The sequence below is a fragment of the Phallusia mammillata genome, chromosome 7 (genome assembly GCF_965637545.1).
Source record: "Phallusia mammillata chromosome 7, kaPhaMamm4.hap1.1, whole genome shotgun sequence".
In the NCBI taxonomy this organism is placed as follows: Eukaryota; Metazoa; Chordata; class Ascidiacea; order Phlebobranchia; family Ascidiidae; genus Phallusia; species Phallusia mammillata.
Genome location: NC_137258.1, coordinates 3,968,938 through 3,989,757, shown reverse-complemented (window position 1 = coordinate 3,989,757; position 20,820 = coordinate 3,968,938). Strand labels below are relative to the sequence as shown.

Below are 20,820 nucleotides of genomic sequence, written 5' to 3'. Positions count from 1 at the left end.
CAAAGACTTTGGGTTTGGCAAATTATTTACAAGTAAATCTGTTTCACGTAACCACTATGCACACAATCATTAGGCTTTGTTTGATGGCAACGATAGAGTTTAACTTTTCCAGGTCGGTACAACAGCTTGTAGTTTTTTCACTACACCAGCTGTTTTGCTCCAAAATCGGGTATAACTTGACGACATTTTTTCATGTTGTTTCGTTACGGAAAAGATAATACTTAAGTTATCAATACCTATAAACTCTTCTAAAAATTTGCTAACAACATGAAACGTATTTTTGATTTGTTCGCCTACGTTTGGCATTTTCACTCTTTGTCTTACCCCAGAAGAGAAGCGGAGAGAAGCAAGACTATAGCGACGTAGCGAGTCGAATCGAGCGACCAAGTTTCGTCGATTGTGGGTTTTCACTTACCACATCGAGACAAGCACCCGGCCCATCCTTTGCCACACTATTTTGACGCTCACGTGACTGCCAACTATCCAACCGTATCAAACGTTTCGACCACGTGACTGCATTGAAGTTCATTCACACCAAAACAAACACACTCACACACACTAACGGAAAATAGTAGTATCTGTTGAACTGTCCCAAGTGTTAGGGCTCGGGTGAAGCTCGTTCTGGGTTTTCGGCACGCGGGACATCGGCTCGCTTTCCACAAAGCGGCTTTTCAAGCCAGAGATTGCTGAAGCTCAAAGCCCCCGCAGTAGCCCAAGATTAGCGAAGCTGGTCCAAGCTAATTAGGAGGCGAAGGTACTTGCGCAACGAAAGCGTCTACCGTCTACGCTGCAGCAAGACGCCAAACAACGAAAAATTGCCCTACAGTATTTTCTTTTTTTTAACTTCTGTTTTTGAATTATCCGAAAGCATACTGCAAGTGGTGGTACATAAAACGTTTAATCATGGCAGCAAATGGATTGAAATGACACACAGCGACGTGACATTGAATGGTAGTCTAGGGTCAACATCTCGCATTTGCGCGCCGGGCGCTGTTACACGCTCGCTAATCACCGCAACTGTACATCCTCTTAACACAATCGGTTGTCGGCGTCATTTATTTACATGACTTGTGACAAGTCACGATTCCACTGAATAAACAGACACCGACCCACCGGCGCCTGCGGAGAAACAACGGTGAAAGTTTTGCATGATGAGTTTCTCTTTAATGTATGATGCACGATAGGCCCTGTCGCCTGGCCCAACTTTATACATTACAAACTGTTCGGCATTCGTACTTGTGAGCATAATTGGTTCAAATCTTGAGAAAAACGTATGTTCGATGCCCTATAATGCAAAACATGAAAATTGTTAAAATTATTCAAATGCTGGAAATTAAGGATCTTAATGTAAACGACAGTGTATATGAAATCAACGTATCGCGTTCGATCCCCGGTAAAAAGTGAAACGAAAATATTTGCATGGCATAATCTTTCTCCTTGCCGGTGTGGGTGATTAGATAACTTAATTGCAAATTTAAAGCAAATTATTACCCCTATGATGCATTTTTATGTGAGAAACATATAGGATTTAAATTTTATTATTTGTAGAATTATTGAACCCTTAAAACAATCCAAGAGCCTTTTTGCATCAACAAAGGTATGCCACAAAACGGTTCTAAGTACTTCAATCATAAAAGAAGTTTTATCGGTGTTCGTATTTTGCTGTAACTTTCAAAATTTGTTGATGTTGCTGGTGCTTGCACTTGACTATATCCAGCAAAATTAAATGCAACCAAACAATCAAAACTGCAATGCTGTCAAAAATCATATATCAACAAACTCCCAAACTTTATTTGACTGCGACCCAAAAAGCATTGCCTCATTTTTGTCAGTTGGATAACCGTAGAAGCAAGTGCCCTCACTTTAGTGGCTTAAAACTGAAGAACGTGCGAAAGTTTAAAGTTAGATTGGGTTTCGATATTGTACTTTCGGATCTGGCCATGCTTACTATTCTGGACAAAGCGCTTTGCCGCTTGAATTAAGTATTCACGTGCAGTGTTGCACTTTTGTGTGTGAAATTTTCCAAAACAGATATATTGATGTCGTAAGGCGTCATAGGGAAATTCCCAAACAAAAATGTTGGATTCTATATTGCACTACCTAGATGTGGGAAGTAAGTTGCCCTTTTGGGTAAAACGTTAGTACGTCACCAAGCACCGTAGGATAACGCAAGAAATTTATTTGCGTACTTTTTATATCACAAGTGAATTAAATTTAACAATGCCTCAATTGCTTAGCTAGCTAGAATTGTTTTAGCGATAGTAATGTATAAGTTTGTTTAAGAAGCAGACAATGTCTACACGGGTGAAAAAGCTTCCCATGAAACAAATTAAGGGTCAAATGTATTGAGTTTCACGTGCAGAATACCTAAGCCACTTTTTTCCACCGTTTTAGGTCCAGAGAGTTTTTGTGCTACGTGAGGCGGTCGAGATTTCAAGGAAATGACATGCGACAAACTAAAATAGTTAAGTAATAAACCGCATACTGCAGATTCCTCTCTAAAATGCCATTTCATTTCTAATCACTGGCTGGAATTGTTTTTTTTTGTAGCCAATGCGTACAATAACACGTAAATGTAAACATAAAACTGAAGTGTGTGCAACAGTCGCTGTACAAAACGAAATTGCGCCATGTCTATGAGATCACATGACCGCTTTCGAAAGTGAATCCGATGACGTATTATCACGTTGCTCCAGGTTAGGAAAGGTTTCAAATTTGCTCAACATTATAGTTTCCATATCATCGGCTTTGTCTTTTTCTCTGATAAAAAATGAATACGTGAAGGAAAAGCCTTACATGCAAAGTTACTGTGTAGATTTAGCAGAAAATCTGTGTTTGAAATTAGGAATGGAAAAGGACGTACTTTTGGTAATGAAGAAATGCAGTGAGCTCATCTCTCTGCTCCACAACATCCAACAATTTTTGAAGAATTTCGCGTTCCTGGTCGAGTTGAGTAGATGTCTTCTTTGCGTCTAAAAAGCGCGAGACATTTTTTATCACTTTTAAAAGGCATCCAATTTGCCCAAAAAAGCATAGCAGCACATTATGCAATTAGTTTATACCGTCCATAGCACTACGTTCGCGATATTCTTGCTGTAAATGACTTTGAATGTCTTCTAGTTGCAGTTCACGTTGGCTGTTTAAAACAAAATCAATTTTTGTGTTAAACATTGACCAAATTTTAACATAATACGCGATTTTAAGTCGGTACGTGATTACATTGTCAGTGATCGAAATGTGGCAATATTAAAACATTATAAACGTGGCTAAGTAAAAAAATGTACACCGTAGTTTACAAATACGAAAGCTAACAAATGCCTTTTTACTGTATCATAAGTTCATTCTCGTATTTCAGCAATGCGTTCTTCTCTTGAATTAGCTGAAACCGCTCTTGCATGCACCCTGATTCTTCTCGGTCTTTCTCTTCTGTCATAAACAAACAAAGAAAGGTTTGACCACAGTACACATCGAAATAAACAAATTACTCGTAACCTCCGTTCTCTTGCAGCATGTTTTCCAACTTTTCTCCTCTCTTTTCCAACTTCCTTTGTTTTACTCCCACTTCTTCTAATTCTCTTTGGATTACCTTTTACGCACATGGTGCAGTTTTACAAAGGAAATGTTTTTACATGAAGTTTTTACATGGAAAACAACCTGGAACCCTTTTTGTCAAACAATGTTTTGAAAGATAACTTAGTATGTAAAGGATATTTACCTGTGCCCTTCTCAACCTTTTTTGTGCTTCCATCCTAGCCTGGCGCCGAGCAACAATTTGCATATTTTTGACGTCGATTTCAGCAGGAGACAAATCAGACGATGTTTTGCGCTGTGATTTTCCACTTTCTTTGCTTGGTATCTCTAATTCAAATAGAAACCAAATATAGCTTGCTTTTCTATTGAGGTAAATAGTTTAAATTTGTGAACGTTTACCATCTGGTCTGACAAAAGTTTCTGCCTTCTCTTGATTACTTCCTGAACCAGCATCTGCTGTTGGAATTTCTAAAACAGGACAGACCTTTTCATCACGCAAGATCGCAGGATCGCGCTCTACAAGAAAACCAGATAGTTATTCTTTGTATGATTTCTGAGTTTGATACCGACTCTTATACCCATCTGCTTTCGAAGATCTCGCTTGAAAGGAATTTGAAAGTCTTTTAGCTGCTGGGCACCTTGACTGAAACAAAATAAGTTTGTTTCAAAAATATTGACCAAATTTCAACATAAAGTGTGATTTTAGATTACATTATCTGTAATCGACAAGCAGTAATAATATACTTTACAAAATAAACGGGACTGAATATAGATTATTACGATAACTAAAAGAAAACAATCGTCTTCTTACCGTAAGTTATTTTTCAACTTTAGCAAAGCGTTTTTTGTCCTAACAAACTGTAACCAATCTTGCGAGAACTCTGACCCGTCTAGGACTTTCTCTTCTATGATAAAACAAAAAATATACTTTTTGGCCACAGATAAACAATACAAAGAGCAAATCTTTATTTCTTCATACCAACGTCCACTGGGATTTGTTTTTCAAGCTCTACTTTTCTTTTTTCCACCTCATGTTTATCTTCCACAATTTTTGGTGGTGCAGGAACCAGCGGAATTGTTTGTGTTTGTTGGTTGATGGCGTCCATAAATGGCTGAGTGAAATTGCTTAGTGTGGTTAAATTCTTTGTTTCAAAAACCATTGGAGTCGATTTAATAGCTTGTTGCAACTCTTTCTTGTTTTGAAATTGAGCATCATTTGCCTTCAATTTTTTAACAACTGGAAAAAAAAGAATATGTTTTATAATTTAGATGAATCCTACTATAAACTATGCAAATTTGATGTGACTTTTACATGCGTTGTAACTAACTTTCTTTTGCAATTGGGCGCAAATCGGGGTTTCCATTCCAACATTTTCTCATTATTTCAGTTAATTCGAGGAAAATGGTGCGATCCCTTTCCTTGGTATAAGCAGTTGACCAACTTCGCCCACAACGTCGTCATCAGGTCGCGCTCCCATGGCAATTAACGTTTTGAGCATGTGAACAGGAACTGTGTGACCTTGAAAGATCGTTTGCCGTGTCACGATCTCATATAAAACCATCCCGTAGCTGCATTGTAAATTTATATTGTATTGTAAATGTTGCATTGTAAAAAAAAAATAAGGTTAGTCAGTGGTACTGTACCTGTATATATCAATTGCTGGATTTGATTTGCCGGTTTTGATGTATTCTGGCGCAGCATACAGCACAGTGCATTGGCCGGTTGTGGACATGTTGAGCGTCGTTGATTCCAATCCCGAAGCTTTAATGATGTTAACAGCTCCGAAGTCGGCTAATTTGATATCTAATTTTTTGGTCAGCAAGATATTGTCCGTTTTTAAATCACAGTGACAAAACGTTTTGTCTCCGTAATCATGAAGATACGACAAAGCTGAAATCAGCTGTTTAGCAAATCGCTGCCTCATTTGCCATTCGATCTCAAGCTTCATGTTTTTGAGATGTCCCTTCAGCGTCCCGCCGTCAACGTATTCAAGAATGATAGCGACCTCGTTATTCCAACATGTACTTCCGTGTATTTTTACGATGTTTGGATGATCAATTTTCACCAACGCGTTTGCCTCTCTTTCCATGCTGTTAAAACAAGTCATGTTTTGCTTCTATAAAAAGTATATTGTCTCTTCTGTTTTGTGTTTATCCTAATTGACTGGGAGCTTTTGATTATTCCTTACCTTTCGATGCGTTTTGAAATTTGGTCTTTGTCTCCAGTCACAGAAACACACTTTGCCACAATTTTTCCGAGTTCACGATGCAGACAAACACGGACTGCTCCGAAGTTTCCACATCCTATGTAATCTGTTTTGTCGAAACTCGTATGAAATTTATCGACGTTGTATTTCTGTAGCTTCGACGAAAATCTACGTTCCTGTGTAGGACAAATGCTCATTTATATCATGACTGACTTTTCCCTGTACATAATTAACGGTTTTGAAGATTTTAACGAGAAACAAAAAAAACAATATGTTTCTATAGAACATGAGGTTGTAACTGCAACTTAAATTATTTTTATTTTCACAATAAATCTATTAGCTTGTTGTTTCTCGTCCATATGTTTTTCATTTGCAGTTCAAACTTACTGATTTTGCAGCCATTGAAGTTGCGGTTACCGATCACCGTGTGTATGTACCACTGGTTGGAAATTTAACTATCACTGAAACTAAATACATATGTAAGTCGATAATTGAACAGACACCAGCCAATTCTTACAGCGCCTGTGTGCATGCGATTTGTTACAGTACCTAAGCAAAGAAACAAAAGCGTTGTTAACCAAAGAAAACAAAATATTTTTGGTAAAAGTGCACTCCGCGAACGGTTTTACAACATCCAAATTCCAAACTTACAAGTCTTTAACTTTGCTGTTATAGTCTGTGCCTTCCTAATATACGCTTTACCAGAAAACCTTTCTGCGCTTTTTGTCTTGTCGGTTGAAGTTCCGCAAACGCTTCACTAACGTACATAAATAGATTCTGGTGAATAGGGCAAAACCGCGTTCCGCCTAACTTTACAGCAAAGAGGCCGCGTTGTACGGTTGACTGTCAGAAAACTATGACAGAGGTGACGTCACAGAAGTGGAAAAATACCACTGTTAAAACGTAATTGAAGTACAATCGTTCGTTCTTGGGTTGGTGAGATATGTGCATGTGTGTAAATTTTGTGTTAAAAGTTTGGTTTAACACTTATTTATACTCTTGACCACCTAAAAGAAATTGGGGTATTAATATCACTTTTATAGAGCAATTAGGTTATATAACTGCAATATTGTAATAAAAAACATTTTAACAAACTCCCAAGCTTATAATTTGACTGCGGCCCAAAAAACATTGTCTCATTTTCTGTCAATTGGATAACGGTAGAAGCTATTGTCCTCACCTTAGCCAGGCGAACTAACAACGCACGTATGTACATGCGTTTTGTGAGAGTACCGAAGCAACAAAAATAAATGCGTAGTTAACCTGGAAAAAAACATTAGTTTTATGTAAAAATGCAATCCGCGAACGTTTTTGACAGAACGTAAAGATACAATTCTAAATCCTAGCTGTTACAACTTGTGCCTTTCGACCCACGCTTTACCTGAAACCTATCCATTTTTGTTATGTTGGTTGAAGTCATTTTTTGTGAATGGGTCAGAGTCGTGTTCCATTTTACTTAACAGCAACGAGATTACCTTGTGCTGTTGAATGTCTTTTGATAACTATAAAACAGCAAACTATTCACACTACCGGAAAGAAATAATACAATAAACATGCGATTTAAGTACATCTACGCAAATGCACTTAGACGAATGCAACACACTTTTTGTTTAGTTTTTCACAATATTTAAATTAATACAAGTTAGTGCAAAGACTAGCGACTTTTGTCATCGGTCGATATTTGCCCAAATTTACAAATAAAAGTTTTATTTAAAAAAATCAGACGTAATAAGTTGTGGCTCAATCGTTTTCTTAACACCACGCTTATCCAGAACTGCGTCGTAAAACATTCGGATTCATTTTCTGGTTTGTTTATTTCTTTATTAATGCACGAATGCGCACTTATTTTTTAGTGACGTGTATTGTGATGATGCTGTTGACCAAAATCGTTTTACTTTGTTGACAAAGAAATTCTTTCCACTTGGTATTTTCCTAAATAGGAACAGTAATGTTATTTCACAGTCTTACTTAGGAGGATTGGCGAATTTTGGCCTAAAGTGGTAGGGGTGTTGTCTCGGCGATGAACATGTTTGTTTTTTCAGAAAATATTAAATTATTAACGGGACAAAATCGTATGTTTTTTTCCTACTATAATCTATTTCTAAACAATGCAATTCAAACTTAATCAATTCATATCTCCTTTATTTAGATAAGCAAAGGTTCTCTCTCTCTCTCTCTCGAATTTTTGGTTAAAGCACACTGCCCTGTCTGAAATGGAATTATGGTGTATTGCAGATCGACAGTGCCTGTACACGATGCGCTAGTTGTTTCGCCTCTTTGTTGGGTAATCATTTCTGAAAAACTAGGATATTAGCTTTCTCCTTTTAACAAAATTAGGTTATTTTACTAAATCATTAGCAGTGAACTACCTTATCAACAGGTTAATTTTCTTCACAGCTGTAGCAATCAGATTACGAATCTCTATGGCAGGGGGTTTCCAATTTTTTTTGAAACTTCGATCCCGCCAATTGTGAAATCGATTGTGTACAAAGATTGGTTTGTAAGGAATGTAAGCTAGTTGATACAGGAGTGCTGTTTAGAAATAATCAGTAAAATTCATTTCTATAAAGGTATACCTAAACAAATACAAGCGAAGCAGAACGCTTGAAATGTACTTAAAGGTTAATCTGTATGTCGCAAGTGCTGTGCTGTAATCTTTGGGATTGTGTAAGAGTGAGATTATTTGTGACTGCACTTCTAGGATAAGATCACATATAGCAATATAGCAAATCCGCATTAAGATACTAAAGCCTCTACCCAGTTGACATTGATCTGAAATAACGTTACCAAATTAGGGAATAGCAGTAAAACTTTATGTTTCCACATAATCCAATTTGTATTTTTATCTATTGTAATTATACCTTTAAGAATAACGGCATGAGGTAATTATTTTGAATTGCATACATACTGTCGGAAGGACTACTAGAACTCATAACAACAGCGGTAAGTTAAATTTTGTGTCTAGAATTGTTTGTAAAAGCCATTCTACTGTTTTTTATCAAAAAGTATGAAGTCAATAGGACGAGATAAAATAGGAAAATAAACAAAAAATGAATAAATTAAAGCATTATTCTCCATGGGTTCATTTATAACAGTGGCTCTTAACTGTTGATCTACTGCTGACTTTTTTTAGATCTAAGTATTGTTGAAATGGTGACACATTTGTGCAAGTAAATATAATGAACCAATCATCAGCATTCACAAAAGAGACACAAACCAAATTTAATTTCTTTCTTAAAACTTGACACGAATAATTCTTTAATCAAAATATACTGCCACCTTTTTTTCAAAAGCAAATGACCTTATCTTATAACGATAGGGTGCATTAAAGTATATGGACGGGGTACAGTCATATGGCAAATTTGTGTTCATTTCTAACATTTCTTCACAATCTACAAAAGCTGAAACTATTTCTATAAATAATTCTTCTACCCAACAGTTTTCATACACAAATTGGCACAGTTTCATGCCATGTTTTGCTGCAGCAAGACATTCTTTATATCGATGTAATGCAATAAGGTTTTCAACAATATTCACTGCAGACGTAATGGATGTTTCAGAATATCTTGGCCTGCAAATAGTAACTGCAAAATAAAAGGTCAGTTTTGAAAATCTAATTGCTTCTTCATGGTGACCATTTTGAATCAGCACTGCAGAAGCATCACCATAAAACATTTGATTCCATGGGTCATCCTTTAGTTTTTCACGTTTTCGATAAGGTAACTCCATTCTTTTGAAACAATCCAAAGCTTTTTTAACTGTGTTTTTTGCAAAAAGCTTTTAGCTAGTCTGCACAGATGCATTATGTTTGCCTCACCATCTTTTTCCATAATTTGGTTTACTTCTTTGCTTGACATCTTTTGGGTGTAATTGGCAATTTTGTCTTTAAGTTCTTTATTTTTCTTGTGACATGCTTTAACAGCTTCTATGCAAGATTTTGTTTGCTTTGTTTGTGCAAATAAGTTAAGTTGGATGTTCCGCCAGTTTATGCTTAACTCATATAGAGTACATTCTTCAAACACTTCACTGAATAAGAGTAACAACTGGTCTATCACGAAAATGTTGAATGTTAGCTTATCACTTGACCAATACATATTTAACAAATTTAATGCTTCATAAGGTTTTCCTAGCTTTGTCAAACAATCAGCTTTTGAAATAATGTAGCTACTATAAGTTTCAGTTAAAGGGTCATTTTTTATGCATTTCTTTGTCCCTTTTTTAAGATTGACCATATACAGTCTACCAGTTGACGTAAAAAACAATTGTTGATGCTAGGAAAAACTTATGGGTTTCCACAAGCAATGGGCCGAAGGGAATATGTTCAGAGGTCAGACTTTCCACAAGTGTTAATTTTTCTACTTGAAACTATCTGGCAGGTTTTCTTAAAATGATTTCTATTCGTCGTGAACCCACCCTCAAGGGCCCAATTGACTGGTCCACCAATGTTTCCCCCAAGTTGTGTTTTACTTACATTACGCCAAATTCACTATCTAGTGGACTCCCGTCACAATGCTTTCTCAACAGATAACTTGTTCACTTGGCTTCAATCAAACAACAGCAGCAATTACCTGTATGTGTAGTTATTTTTTGCGTAATTTTCTAGCCCAAGTACTTGCTGAAATCTTAAACTCTATCTGACTACACTTGACTTGAGAGAAAACATCTCTGTCCATATTGGTATGTAACACGCCTTTTCAGTTCGGTGCAGACCTGCAGTTGTCAGTTGTTGCAATATTTATTAAAAGCATAAAAACCGGCACTTAAAAATCGGACAGGTAAATCACATCTGTCCTTCATGAGAACCAACAACGACTACCACGTACATTCACCTGCCATGTCAAGTGTCGCCGCTTACAAAACAACCACTGGGGCGCCACAGAGTGACGTAATAATTGTGTAACAGGAACACATCATAGTAGGTTTGGTTAAGCCACTATTGTTAGTTAGTTTGAAGATTGAGTGTTGCAACTAAATCATTCTTAAAGCTTTATGACGTTATAATGGATAATGGGCAGCTAGTGGTGCCTATGTTTAGCATTGTTTGCACACAGCAGGCATACAAAAAGTCTGACACATGTGGCTACTAGGCTGCTTATTAACACTCTTTCCAGCTCTACGATATCTATTAAGAGCAGTTTTATAATCTAAATATTAGGGATGTTCCAAAACTGCAAATGTTCTGTTTGGTCGAGCACCGAGCATCTCACGTTAATGCTCGGTGCATTATGACGTCACAAAAAATCCCCTTTCTACGTTTTAGCTCTACAAGGCCTCTGACGTCACCAGCGGTGTATTAAGCTGTACAGACCTCAGAAGTACACGTTTTTCCACAACCTAATACATTTGAAAAATCATTTGTTTTTGTTCATAGACACCCTTTCGAACACTAGTTACCTATGTTAGCAGGGCATGAATATGCAAATTTAATGCTCGGGTCAGTTTGTGCAACTGCTCGGCCGAGCACCGAGCATCAAAAACAGCGATGCTCGGTACCGAGTACTCGGGTTCTGGCTCGGCTCGGCGCATCCCAACTAAATATTTAATAAAAGGGTTTTATTCATGCCATGGCCACCATTCCAAGTATTTTAAAGTAAATGTAAATGGCTGCATAAACTTTACTCTGTGGCGGTTTGCACCCCTACACTATACCCTATAGTCTGTCAAATAAACATTGTTTTATATGGGTTAGATTAACTCATTCATTTGATAGAGGCATTTTACTATTGCAAAGTGTATTGGTTGTATGTAATCAAATTTCATACTTTCAACAAAATGTTGCTGTTCTTGAATCCACTGCCAGACCCCTTCAATTTTACCCAATTGTATCAAACTGTTTGCATAAGGAGTTTTAAGCAAAGTGTCTTGATTCATCTTGGCACTTATTACTAGTTTGGCATTGTTTGATATACTTTTCTCCAAGATTGCTTAATTTACAATATTACATGACATTTGATGTGCAAACCACATGCTTACAGGCGAACCTGACAAATATCTTTGCATTACATTCTCCACTAACAAGTGTACAAGTTTACAAGACAATAACAGAAAAAGAACAAAAGATGCATTGCATGAATACACTACCAATCATAAAACAATAGCACCAAAACAAACACAGTGACTCAAACAATTACAGATGTAAATTAATTAGAAAAAGGTGGTAATTCTACTGGTGCATCATGCAATGAAAATATTTCCCGAACATATTCTAGGAAAAAATATAAACATTTCTCCGTGTTATACATGTTCCCATAGGCCGCAGACTTGATTATCAAATAATTTTCACATAAATTTTCCACAGGTTTGTTACATTTGTCACGACAGCTCCAAACATATTCTATTACAGTGAGTGCTTCCTCATTTCGATCCAATCGCACAAGGAATTTAGTCTTTTGAAACAAAATGTGTTGAGAAACAGAATCTGTGTCTTCATTATGGGTCCCCTTCTAGAAGGGGACACATATTGTTTTTGTCCGTATTTTTTTTTTCTTTTTTCTTTTTTTCTTTTTTCTGTCTAACGCTGGTTTGTTATACGTGTTTGGTCAAGAAAGAGTGCTTTAAATTTATTCAAATTTGGACAGATGTTAGTTATTAATCCAAATTTGATCCTCCTGAAGTTTGACCCCGAATAACCCAGCGGTTCACCCACAGGCCCCCCAAAACGTATTTCTTTATAAACGGCTATACTTACTGAAGTACAGCATCTCTGAGTGATATGCTTTGTTGTTTGGTGCAATATAAGGTATTTCAAAGAATTTTGTATCTTTTTTTCGATTTACCCACTTTCACACCTTAAACCCCTAATTTTTCATTTCTGTCTAACGCTGGTTTGTTAAATGCGTTTGGTCAAGAAAGAGTGCTTTAAATGTATTCAAATTTGGACAGATGTTAGTTATTAATCCAAATTTGATCCTCCTGAAGTTTGACCCCAAACGACCCAGCGGTTCACCCACAGGCCCCCAAAATGAAAAAAATGAAAAACGGCTGTACTGACCCAAGTACATAATCTGTGGGTTTCATGCTTTGTTGGTTGGTGCAATGTAAGCTATTCTAAAGAATTTTGTAACTTTTTATTGGATTCACCCATTTTACCCTTTAAACCCCAAAATAATAAGTTTTAGGCCCAAAATACAAGACCTAATGTGCGGAAATGTTAAACAATTGTTTGCAGTAGGTTAATCGTTCAGTATTTAAAATTTTGCCTTAATCGGCCAAATAGTTACTTTTATAGCCCATAATATGTGTACACTGTCAGTCAGATAGACGTATCAACTCTCAAGGGAGTAATTCGCTTGTTTACGATAAAGGCGGGTGAATGCAGCGGGAGTGCTCAGCTTGACGTCCGGACGGACGTTTTACGACACAGTCTGTGTCGGTAACTAGAAATCAGCTGTTTTTGCACAGCATGCTATGTCGTTATATTACGTTATCAAGCACATTTTCAATTTTGGAAAATTGTGTTTAAAAACTAACCTTGAACGACAATATCAAGGACAAAGATTAAATTAAAAGTCTTTTTCCCGTTCTTATTTACTGTTTTTTTTTGTAATTATATAACAATAATGATGCAAAAAGAATACGGACAAAACTTTTAAAGTTGGGTTATTGCCAAAGTTGATTAGGTTTTTCCTTAAAAATCTTAAAATAACCAGGATGTTTGTTCACTGTAAATCCGCACAAACACGCGTGTGGGGACCCATTCGTTTTTGCTTGCAAAAACAATCATATGTGTAGATCAAATGATGTGTATAGTAAATTGGTAAATATCGTATAGAATATATAAAATGGAAGTATATCAGAAAGCCACTCTTCTAGTTAAAATGTGATTTTCTGCGTATGGATTAAAGTTCATCACAGGCATGCAATGCCTCCCCGCTTCCTCCTGTTCTAGACAGGGCATCTAAGTAAGCCAGTGTTATCTCCAAGTAGTTTCGCTGGTTTTCAGTTCCCTGACTATTTAGACTTCTTGCCTGACAAAAGTGCTTCTCTGACTTTTGGAACTCCTTCATTGGATAGAGGCATTTTGCCAATTGGTTGTATTTGATCAAACTTCTTAATTTTAAAAAAATGTTGCTGTTCTTGAATCCACTGCCATGCCTCTTCAATTTTCCCCAAATGTATCAAGCTGTTTGCATAAGGTAGTGAACATTTGTTTAATGTCTTCAGTGCACAACGCTTGTGAAGTGATGGCAGTTGTTTTCTGTATGTTTTGACTATTTCTGCATGTTTTTCTAAACGCTCCATACAAACTATAAGAGTTTCAAGTAAAGTGTCTTGGTCAAATTCATCTTGACACTTATTGCTAGTTTCACATTGTTTGATATATTTTTCTCCGAATGAATATGCTTCAAATTTAAAAGCAGCGTGGGCTTTCATAATCGGTTTTATTTTAATTTGAAATATAGCTGGACAGGATTTGTTTGCTGAAGATAGGCCATTAACCAAAGCCTGTGCCGTAGTCATGCTATCTACCAAAGACTCAGAACCAATTGCTGTTAAAAAACCTTGCAGTGCGGTATCTTCACCTGAAAAGAATTGCGCAGAACTGTTATCATTTTGACCTAAGCTTTGCAAATAGGCCCTAAGTCGAATTTCACATGAAATAGCAAGTGAGAAAAGAAGTTGATTTTTAGTGCATGTTGTTAGTATACTGTTGTGGTGGAGGTCGTCAATGACATCAAAGGAACTTACAGCTTTTGATTTGTAAAGACGACCAAGTGATTGAATAAAAAGTGTTGTAGTGCGGTACATATTTCGTTTAATGTCAAATACTGTTGAAGTGTCAGTGGCTGAGGCATTGTATCTTAGTGTATCTTCATGTAATTGGAGTTGAAATTGCTGTAGTGATAGCTTTCCTGCAGCTGCCATCACTTTTGTTTCAAATTGTTTGTTCAATTCAGCATTTCCAAACACAAATCATGTTTTAGTTAACATATCTGCCGAATGATATCCGTTTTTTGTGTCCTCATGTATGTTTAAATACTCCACCATCTCACTGACTGGTTTGATAAGCTCAGTTCTCCACGGCTTTTTTTGTGTCTTTGTTTGTCTTCCCAAAGGATTCTTGCTGGCTTGAGGAGCGAATCCATCAGGAAAAATTCCACATGGGGTGTATGCATCATAAAACCAATCTTCTTTTTTATTTAGTGGATTGTTTAGGCATGGAATAGCCAGAAAGTGCAATACAGTTTCTCCCAATCGAACCATAATCATATGGAACACGGTTGAAAACCATCGAAAATATTCTAAAAAGGTTTTGTATCTTGGGAACTCTTGTATTCCATCTTCTAACACAATGAAACTTTCAAAGTCAGAATATGGGGTTATTTCTTTTTTGGCCAAGGACCCCATTTCAGCCAATACAAACTTGCAAGGTGGTTGCCCCATTATGTGAACAGTGTGTGTGGCAATAAGTTTCATGATATTCTTGTATTCCTCAGTAACATATTCCTGTATTTCTTTTATTTGTTCAACTCTTTGCATCTTTATCTCTTCCTGTGCACTAACCCCCAAAAATCTGGTATTGGTTTTAATTTCATAACCATGCTTTCTGTATTTTTACGAAACAGTTTTATTTGTGCTTTTGTTTCGGCAACAGCTGCACACACCAATTCTGCATCTGGATTTGCAGCATTAGCCAACATCATAATATGCACCCCCACTTCATCAAGATGTTTCTCAATTTCATTAACATTGTCAGGCTGTCTTAATACAGCTGATGTCATCAAAGCAACACTCTGAATGAGACTGATCTTATCTGGACTTTTCTCTTTATACAGTAGTCCCAACTGATGCAAAGTTTCTGCAGACTCTTTTGGGCTAATTTCTTTTCCTACAGAGTCACATTGTCTTTTTAAAGTTTTTACTAATTGTTGTTCAGTCACCATCGTTTTAATTTGGACAAATGTTTATGTTTAGTATGTGTCAAATATTGAGTAAGGAAAACCAAGATTAAGTTTAAGTATATTTGAAATTTCTAAAGCAAATACCAAAGTACTTCTATGTAACTCACATGCAGTCAAGGCATTTTTTAAACTAATGTGCATTTACTTCCCAAATGCTGCTGTTTTATTGGTAGGTGCAACTTTTTTCCCTCCTAATAAAGTTTGTTACCAGGCCCGGTCTCTGTTTGCGCAAACTTTAAAAATGTTACAAGTTTAGGCCTGCCTTTGACTTTATGTGTTTTGCTTTTCAGACACTATTTAAAGATGGTCAGAAATATCCCAAACATTCTATTTTGCATTAAGGATGGTCACTTTATGTGAGTGGTTAGTATATTTATATTAATTTTTTCCATGTAATTGCTTTCATGATGAATTAAACGTTAAATTGGGTTTTAAATTAATTGCAATTTTAGAAAATACGTTTTTACCAGTTGCAAGATGTACATCTGATGCACTTGTATCTTTGGTTTTGACTGCAAAGAAATCTGATAATTGAAAGTTACATGCAGATTAAAACCAAAAAATGGTGACATGATATTTGTTTTTCTCGCAAAGTCTGGTATGTGAAGTATTTCGCTTACACGTCTTCTTAAGGATATCAACTAGTTGCTTCAGCTGTAAATTTGAAATGTGTCACACACAGAGAAGTTCAAGAACTACTTCACTATTGTAATGTGTCATTTATTAATATTGCAAGAAGAGTATATTTGGTGGGGCAGTACTGTATATGGTTGCCTGTGTTGAAATAAATCTTCATAAAAGTACACATTAGGTTACAGTATTTACGGTGCCACATTTTTAGTTTTATGAATTGGCTTTTTTTAACTGCAGTTTGATTTTTGTTCACTGACTGAGTTCAACCTAGATGGCAAACGTCAACAATACAAAGTGATCCTGATCATAAAGTTTATTGGATGAAATAATAGTGGTGTAGGTGAATTATTTACCTCACATGCAGCCAAGGCATTTTCCAAACTAAGGGGTATTTGCTACCCAACTGCTGCTGTTTTATTGGTAGGTGGAACCTATTTCCCTTCTAATAAAGTTTGTTACCAGGCCCGGTCTCTGTTTGCGCAACCCTTAGGAATGTCACAAGTTTAGGCCTGCCATTGACTTTATGTGTTTTGCTTTTCAGACACTATTCATAGATGGTCAAAAATATCCCAAACATTCTATTTTGCATTAAGGATGGTAACTTCATGTTAAAAGTGGTCAGTATGTTTATATTAGGTTTTTCATGTAAATGTTTTCATGATGAATTAAACGTTAAATTGGGTTTCAAATTAATTACAACTTTAGAAACTAATATTTTTTACCATTAGCAAGATGTGCATCGGTGCACTGGTATGTTTGGTTTTGATTGTAAAGGAATCTGATAATTGAAAGTTACATGCAGATTTAAACAAAAAATTGGTGACATGATATTTGTTTTTCTCGCAAAGTCTGGTATGTAAAATGTTTCACTTACACATCTTCTTAAGGATATTTTGCTGGTTACTTAAACTGTAGATTTTAAATGTGTCAGACACCAAGTTTAACAACTACTTGATTATTGTAATATGTCATTTAACAATATTGCAACAAGGGTATAAATGCTCACTGTGCAGAACCGTTGTGCAGTACTGTATATGGTTGCTTGTGTTGAAATACATCCTCATAAAAGTACACATAAAGTCACAGTAATCAAGGTGGCACATTTTTAGTTTTATGAATTGGCTTTCTTTTTAACTGCAGTTTGATTTTTGTTCACTGACTGAGATCAATCTGAAAGGCAAACAACAACAATACAAAGTGATCCTGATCATAAAGTTTATGGGATAAAATAATAGTGGTGTAGGTGAAAACTCACATGCAGCCAGGCATTTTCCAAACTAATGGGTATTTGCCACTTAACTGCTGCTGTTTTATTGGTAGATGGTACCTATTTCCCTTCTAATCAGGTTTGTTACCAGTCCCGGTCTCTGTTTGTGCAACCCTTAGAAATGTTACAAGTTTAGGCCTGCCTTTCACTTTATGTGTTTTGCTTTTCAGACACTATTCAAAGATGGTCAAAAATATCCCAAACATTCTATTTTGCATTAAGGATGGTCACTTCATGTTAAAAATGGTTAATATGTTTATTTTAAACTTGTTTATGTAAATGTTTTCATGATGAATTAAATGTTAAATTGGGTTTTAAATCAATTAAAATTTCAGAAAATAAGTTTCTACCAGTTGCGAGATGTACATCGGATGCACTGGTATGTTTGGTTTTGATTGTAAAGGAATCTGATAATTGAAAGTTACATGCAGATTTAAACAAAAAATTGGTGACATGATATTTGTTTTTCTCACAGAGTCTACTTTGCAAAGTATTTCACTTACACGTCTTCTTAAGGATATTTTGCTGGTTACTTAAACTGTAAATTTTAAATGTGTCAGACACCAAGTTTAACAACTACTTGATTATTGTAATATGTCATTTAACAATATTGCAACAAGAGTATATTTGCTCACTGTGCAGAACCATTGTGCAGTACTGTTTATGGTTGCCTGTGTCAAAGTAAATCCACATGAAAGTACAAATTAAATCACAGTTATTAAGGTGGCACATTTTTTTTAACTGCAGTGTGATTTTTGTTCACTGACTGAGATCAACCTAGATGTCAAACAACAACAATACGAAGTGATCCTGATAATAAAGTTTATGAGATAACTCAACCAACGGTTTGTTTAAACGACAATTTTAAATATTTTTATGACATTAGCATTGTAAGGTCATCGGTCAAGACGACTTAGCACCGAAGCACAAGTCGCGACCAAGGACGCCCAACAAACGGGAGAGTTCTCGACGTCCGGCCTTGGTTTGAGCGCTAAACATCGGTGGAAGCAAAGGCTGGACGTCGAAGACCACCTGCTGGAGCGACACTTTGTGTTTGTGGGCTCACCACAAACACTCGAAAATGCGATTTGGCCTGGCAAAAGCATCGACTTTCAGCAACCTCACGCTCACCTTGCCCCAGAGGAGGAGTGGGAGGAGCAAGAAGAGCGACGTAACGGGTCGAATCGAGCGACTTTATTCCGTCCAGCAGTCTTGTGATGCGCGAACTGCTTATCGATTCTGGGTTGCACTTGGCAGCTTCCCACATCGAGACGAGCACCAGACCCATCCTTTGCCACACCTCTATGTCTCTCACGTGACTGCCAACTATTCGACCATGTCGAACGTTGTGACCACGTGGTTGCATTGCAATGTACCCACAAACGGAAATTAAGTGCATCTATTCAAATAGCCCAAATTTTAGGGTTCGAGTGAAGCTCGTTCTGGGTGTTTCGGCACACGGAACGTCGGCTTGTCCCCAGCTCTGTCACAGGTGACGTCAGAGCTCGGGAATCGGCTTCACCGCCGGTTTCCAGAGCAACGGCGGCGTCCTGGTTCGGCGGTAGCGACGGGGACAAGTCGAGTTGGCTTCTGTTTGCAGCGTCGGCCTCTCGGCTTGCTCGAGAGGATCGGTGCTGGGCCTTGTGCTCGGCGCTGCTCCTCTCTTGTCGCAAGTCGAGGTGTTGGCGTTGCCCGTGCCCATTTGGGCATGGGGAGAAGGATTCATATATATACGAGCGCTTTTTTGCCCACTTGCTGCCGCGGCTGCTGCTGCTGCACGATCTGTACAAAATGTTTGAAAGATTTTTTTTCGTAGCCAGCAGCGACGACGACAAATAAAAGAGATAAGTGAAAAGAGCTCAAGGCTCTTTTTTTAGACCGAGCCCGCCCAAGGCCAACCAATGCGGGATCAAAGGCATCCCGCAAAGCGGCGGCTTCTTAAACAAGAGAGGGGAGCAACGCCGGAGCAAATAGCCCCAGCACTGCGCCCTCCCTCGTCCAAGAGGAGCGGAGCTGGTCCTTAGCTTATCAGGAGGCGATGGTACTTGCGCATCGAAAGCTAGCTCTACGTCACCGCTAAGCAAAGCGCAAAGCACCCGATCAGCAGTGACGCGTCGAGCCCGCTCGAAGCAGCAAGACTTCACCTCCTAAAGCTAACAGAAGACGAAAAATTGCCCCTTTTCAATCCTTTTACCCAACTTCTGTTTGTGGTTTTTCAGAACCTACTGCAATTGGTCGTACATTAAACGTTTTATTCCGTCAGAAAACGAATGGAAACGAGACATGCAGCGACGTGGCATTAAGTGGTAGCGTAACGACGACGAGATGTCGCAATCGCGCGGGCGCGCGCTCTTGCACGCCCAACGCAAAACCGTCGCCACAACTAGACATCGTCCGCACGCGACCGTCTAGCGGGCATTGGTCCTTTCGTTTGCGGCGTCATCGGTCAAGACGACTTAGCATCGAAGCACAAGTCGCGACCAAGGACGCCCAACAAACGGGAGAGTTCTCGACGTCCGGCCTTGGTTTGAGCGCTAAACATCGGTGGAAGCAAAGGCTGGACGTCGAAGACCACCTGCTGGAGCGACACTTTGTGTTTGTGGGCTCACCACAAACACTCGAAAATGCGATTTGGCCTGGCAAAAGCATCGACTTTCAGCAACCTCACGCTCACCTTGCCCCAGAGGAGGAGTGGGAGGAGCAAGAAGAGCGACGTAACGGGTCGAATCGAGCGACTTTGTTCCGTCCAGCAGTCTTGTGATGCGCGAACTGCTTATCGATTCTGGGTTGCACTTGGCAGCTTCCCACATCGAGACGAGCACCAGACCCATCCTTTGCCACACCTCTATGTCTCTCACGTGACTGCCAACTATCCGACCATGTCGAACGTTGTGACCACGTGGTTGCATTGCAATGTACCCACACACACACGAAACCCACAAACGGAAATTGGGTGCATCTATTCAAATAGCCCAAATTTTAGGGCTCGAGTGAAGCTCGTTCTGGGTGTTTCGGCACACGGAACGTCGGCTTGTCCCCAGCTCTGTCACAGGTGACGTCAGAGCTCGGGAATCGGCTTCACCGCCGGTTTCCAGAGCAACGGCGGCGTCCTGGTTCGGCGGTAGCGACGGGGACAAGTAGAGTTGGCTTCTGTTTGCAGCGTCGGCCTCTCGGCTTGCTCGAGAGGATCGGTGCTGGGCCTTGTGCTCGGCACTGCTCCTCTCTTGTCGCAAGTCGAGGTGTTGGCGTTGCCCGTGCCCATTTGGGCATGGGGATATAT

The 20,820-nt window shown here is 38.2% G+C and overlaps 2 protein-coding genes across 2 annotated transcripts; both read right to left on the bottom strand.

The window, feature by feature from the left end:
• Nucleotides 1-2,343: 2,343 nt before the first annotated feature.
• LOC145237740 (F-actin-monooxygenase MICAL3-like) lies at nucleotides 2,344-4,113 on the bottom strand. Its single transcript, XM_080100713.1, has 8 exons — nucleotides 4,110-4,113; nucleotides 3,931-4,047; nucleotides 3,716-3,858; nucleotides 3,493-3,586; nucleotides 3,327-3,426; nucleotides 3,063-3,136; nucleotides 2,864-2,972; nucleotides 2,344-2,760 (listed from the first exon to the last, which is right to left on the bottom strand). The coding sequence occupies exons 1-8, from the start codon at nucleotides 4,111-4,113 to the stop codon at nucleotides 2,643-2,645; spliced, it is 759 nt and encodes a 252-aa protein (XP_079956839.1). The 3' UTR covers nucleotides 2,344-2,642.
• A 755-nt stretch (nucleotides 4,114-4,868) lies between these two features.
• On the bottom strand, nucleotides 4,869-9,467 carry LOC145237739 (uncharacterized). Its single transcript, XM_080100712.1, has 4 exons — nucleotides 9,171-9,467; nucleotides 5,721-5,914; nucleotides 5,176-5,622; nucleotides 4,869-5,100 (listed from the first exon to the last, which is right to left on the bottom strand). The coding sequence occupies exons 1-4, from the start codon at nucleotides 9,465-9,467 to the stop codon at nucleotides 4,920-4,922; spliced, it is 1,119 nt and encodes a 372-aa protein (XP_079956838.1). The 3' UTR covers nucleotides 4,869-4,919.
• Nucleotides 9,468-20,820: the final 11,353 nt, after the last annotated feature.

Excerpts from the sequence above, each read along its gene's own strand:
- LOC145237740 (XM_080100713.1), bottom strand. Across the intron at positions 3,859-3,930 it reads AACTTTTGTCAGACCAGATG|AGATACCAAGCAAAGAAAGT; the intron begins GTAAACGTTCAC and ends TATTTGAATTAG. Across the intron at positions 2,761-2,863 it reads GCATTTCTTCATTACCAAAA|AGAAAAAGACAAAGCCGATG; the intron begins GTACGTCCTTTT and ends ATTTTTTATCAG.
- LOC145237739 (XM_080100712.1), bottom strand. The coding sequence starts at position 9,467 with ATGGAGTTACCTTATCGAAAACGTGAAAAACTAAAGGATGACCCATGG. Across the intron at positions 5,915-9,170 it reads TTGTGTATGAAAACTGTTGG|GAACGTAGATTTTCGTCGAA; the intron begins GTAGAAGAATTA and ends TGTCCTACACAG. Across the intron at positions 5,101-5,175 it reads CCAGCAATTGATATATACAG|CTACGGGATGGTTTTATATG; the intron begins GTACAGTACCAC and ends TTTACAATGCAG.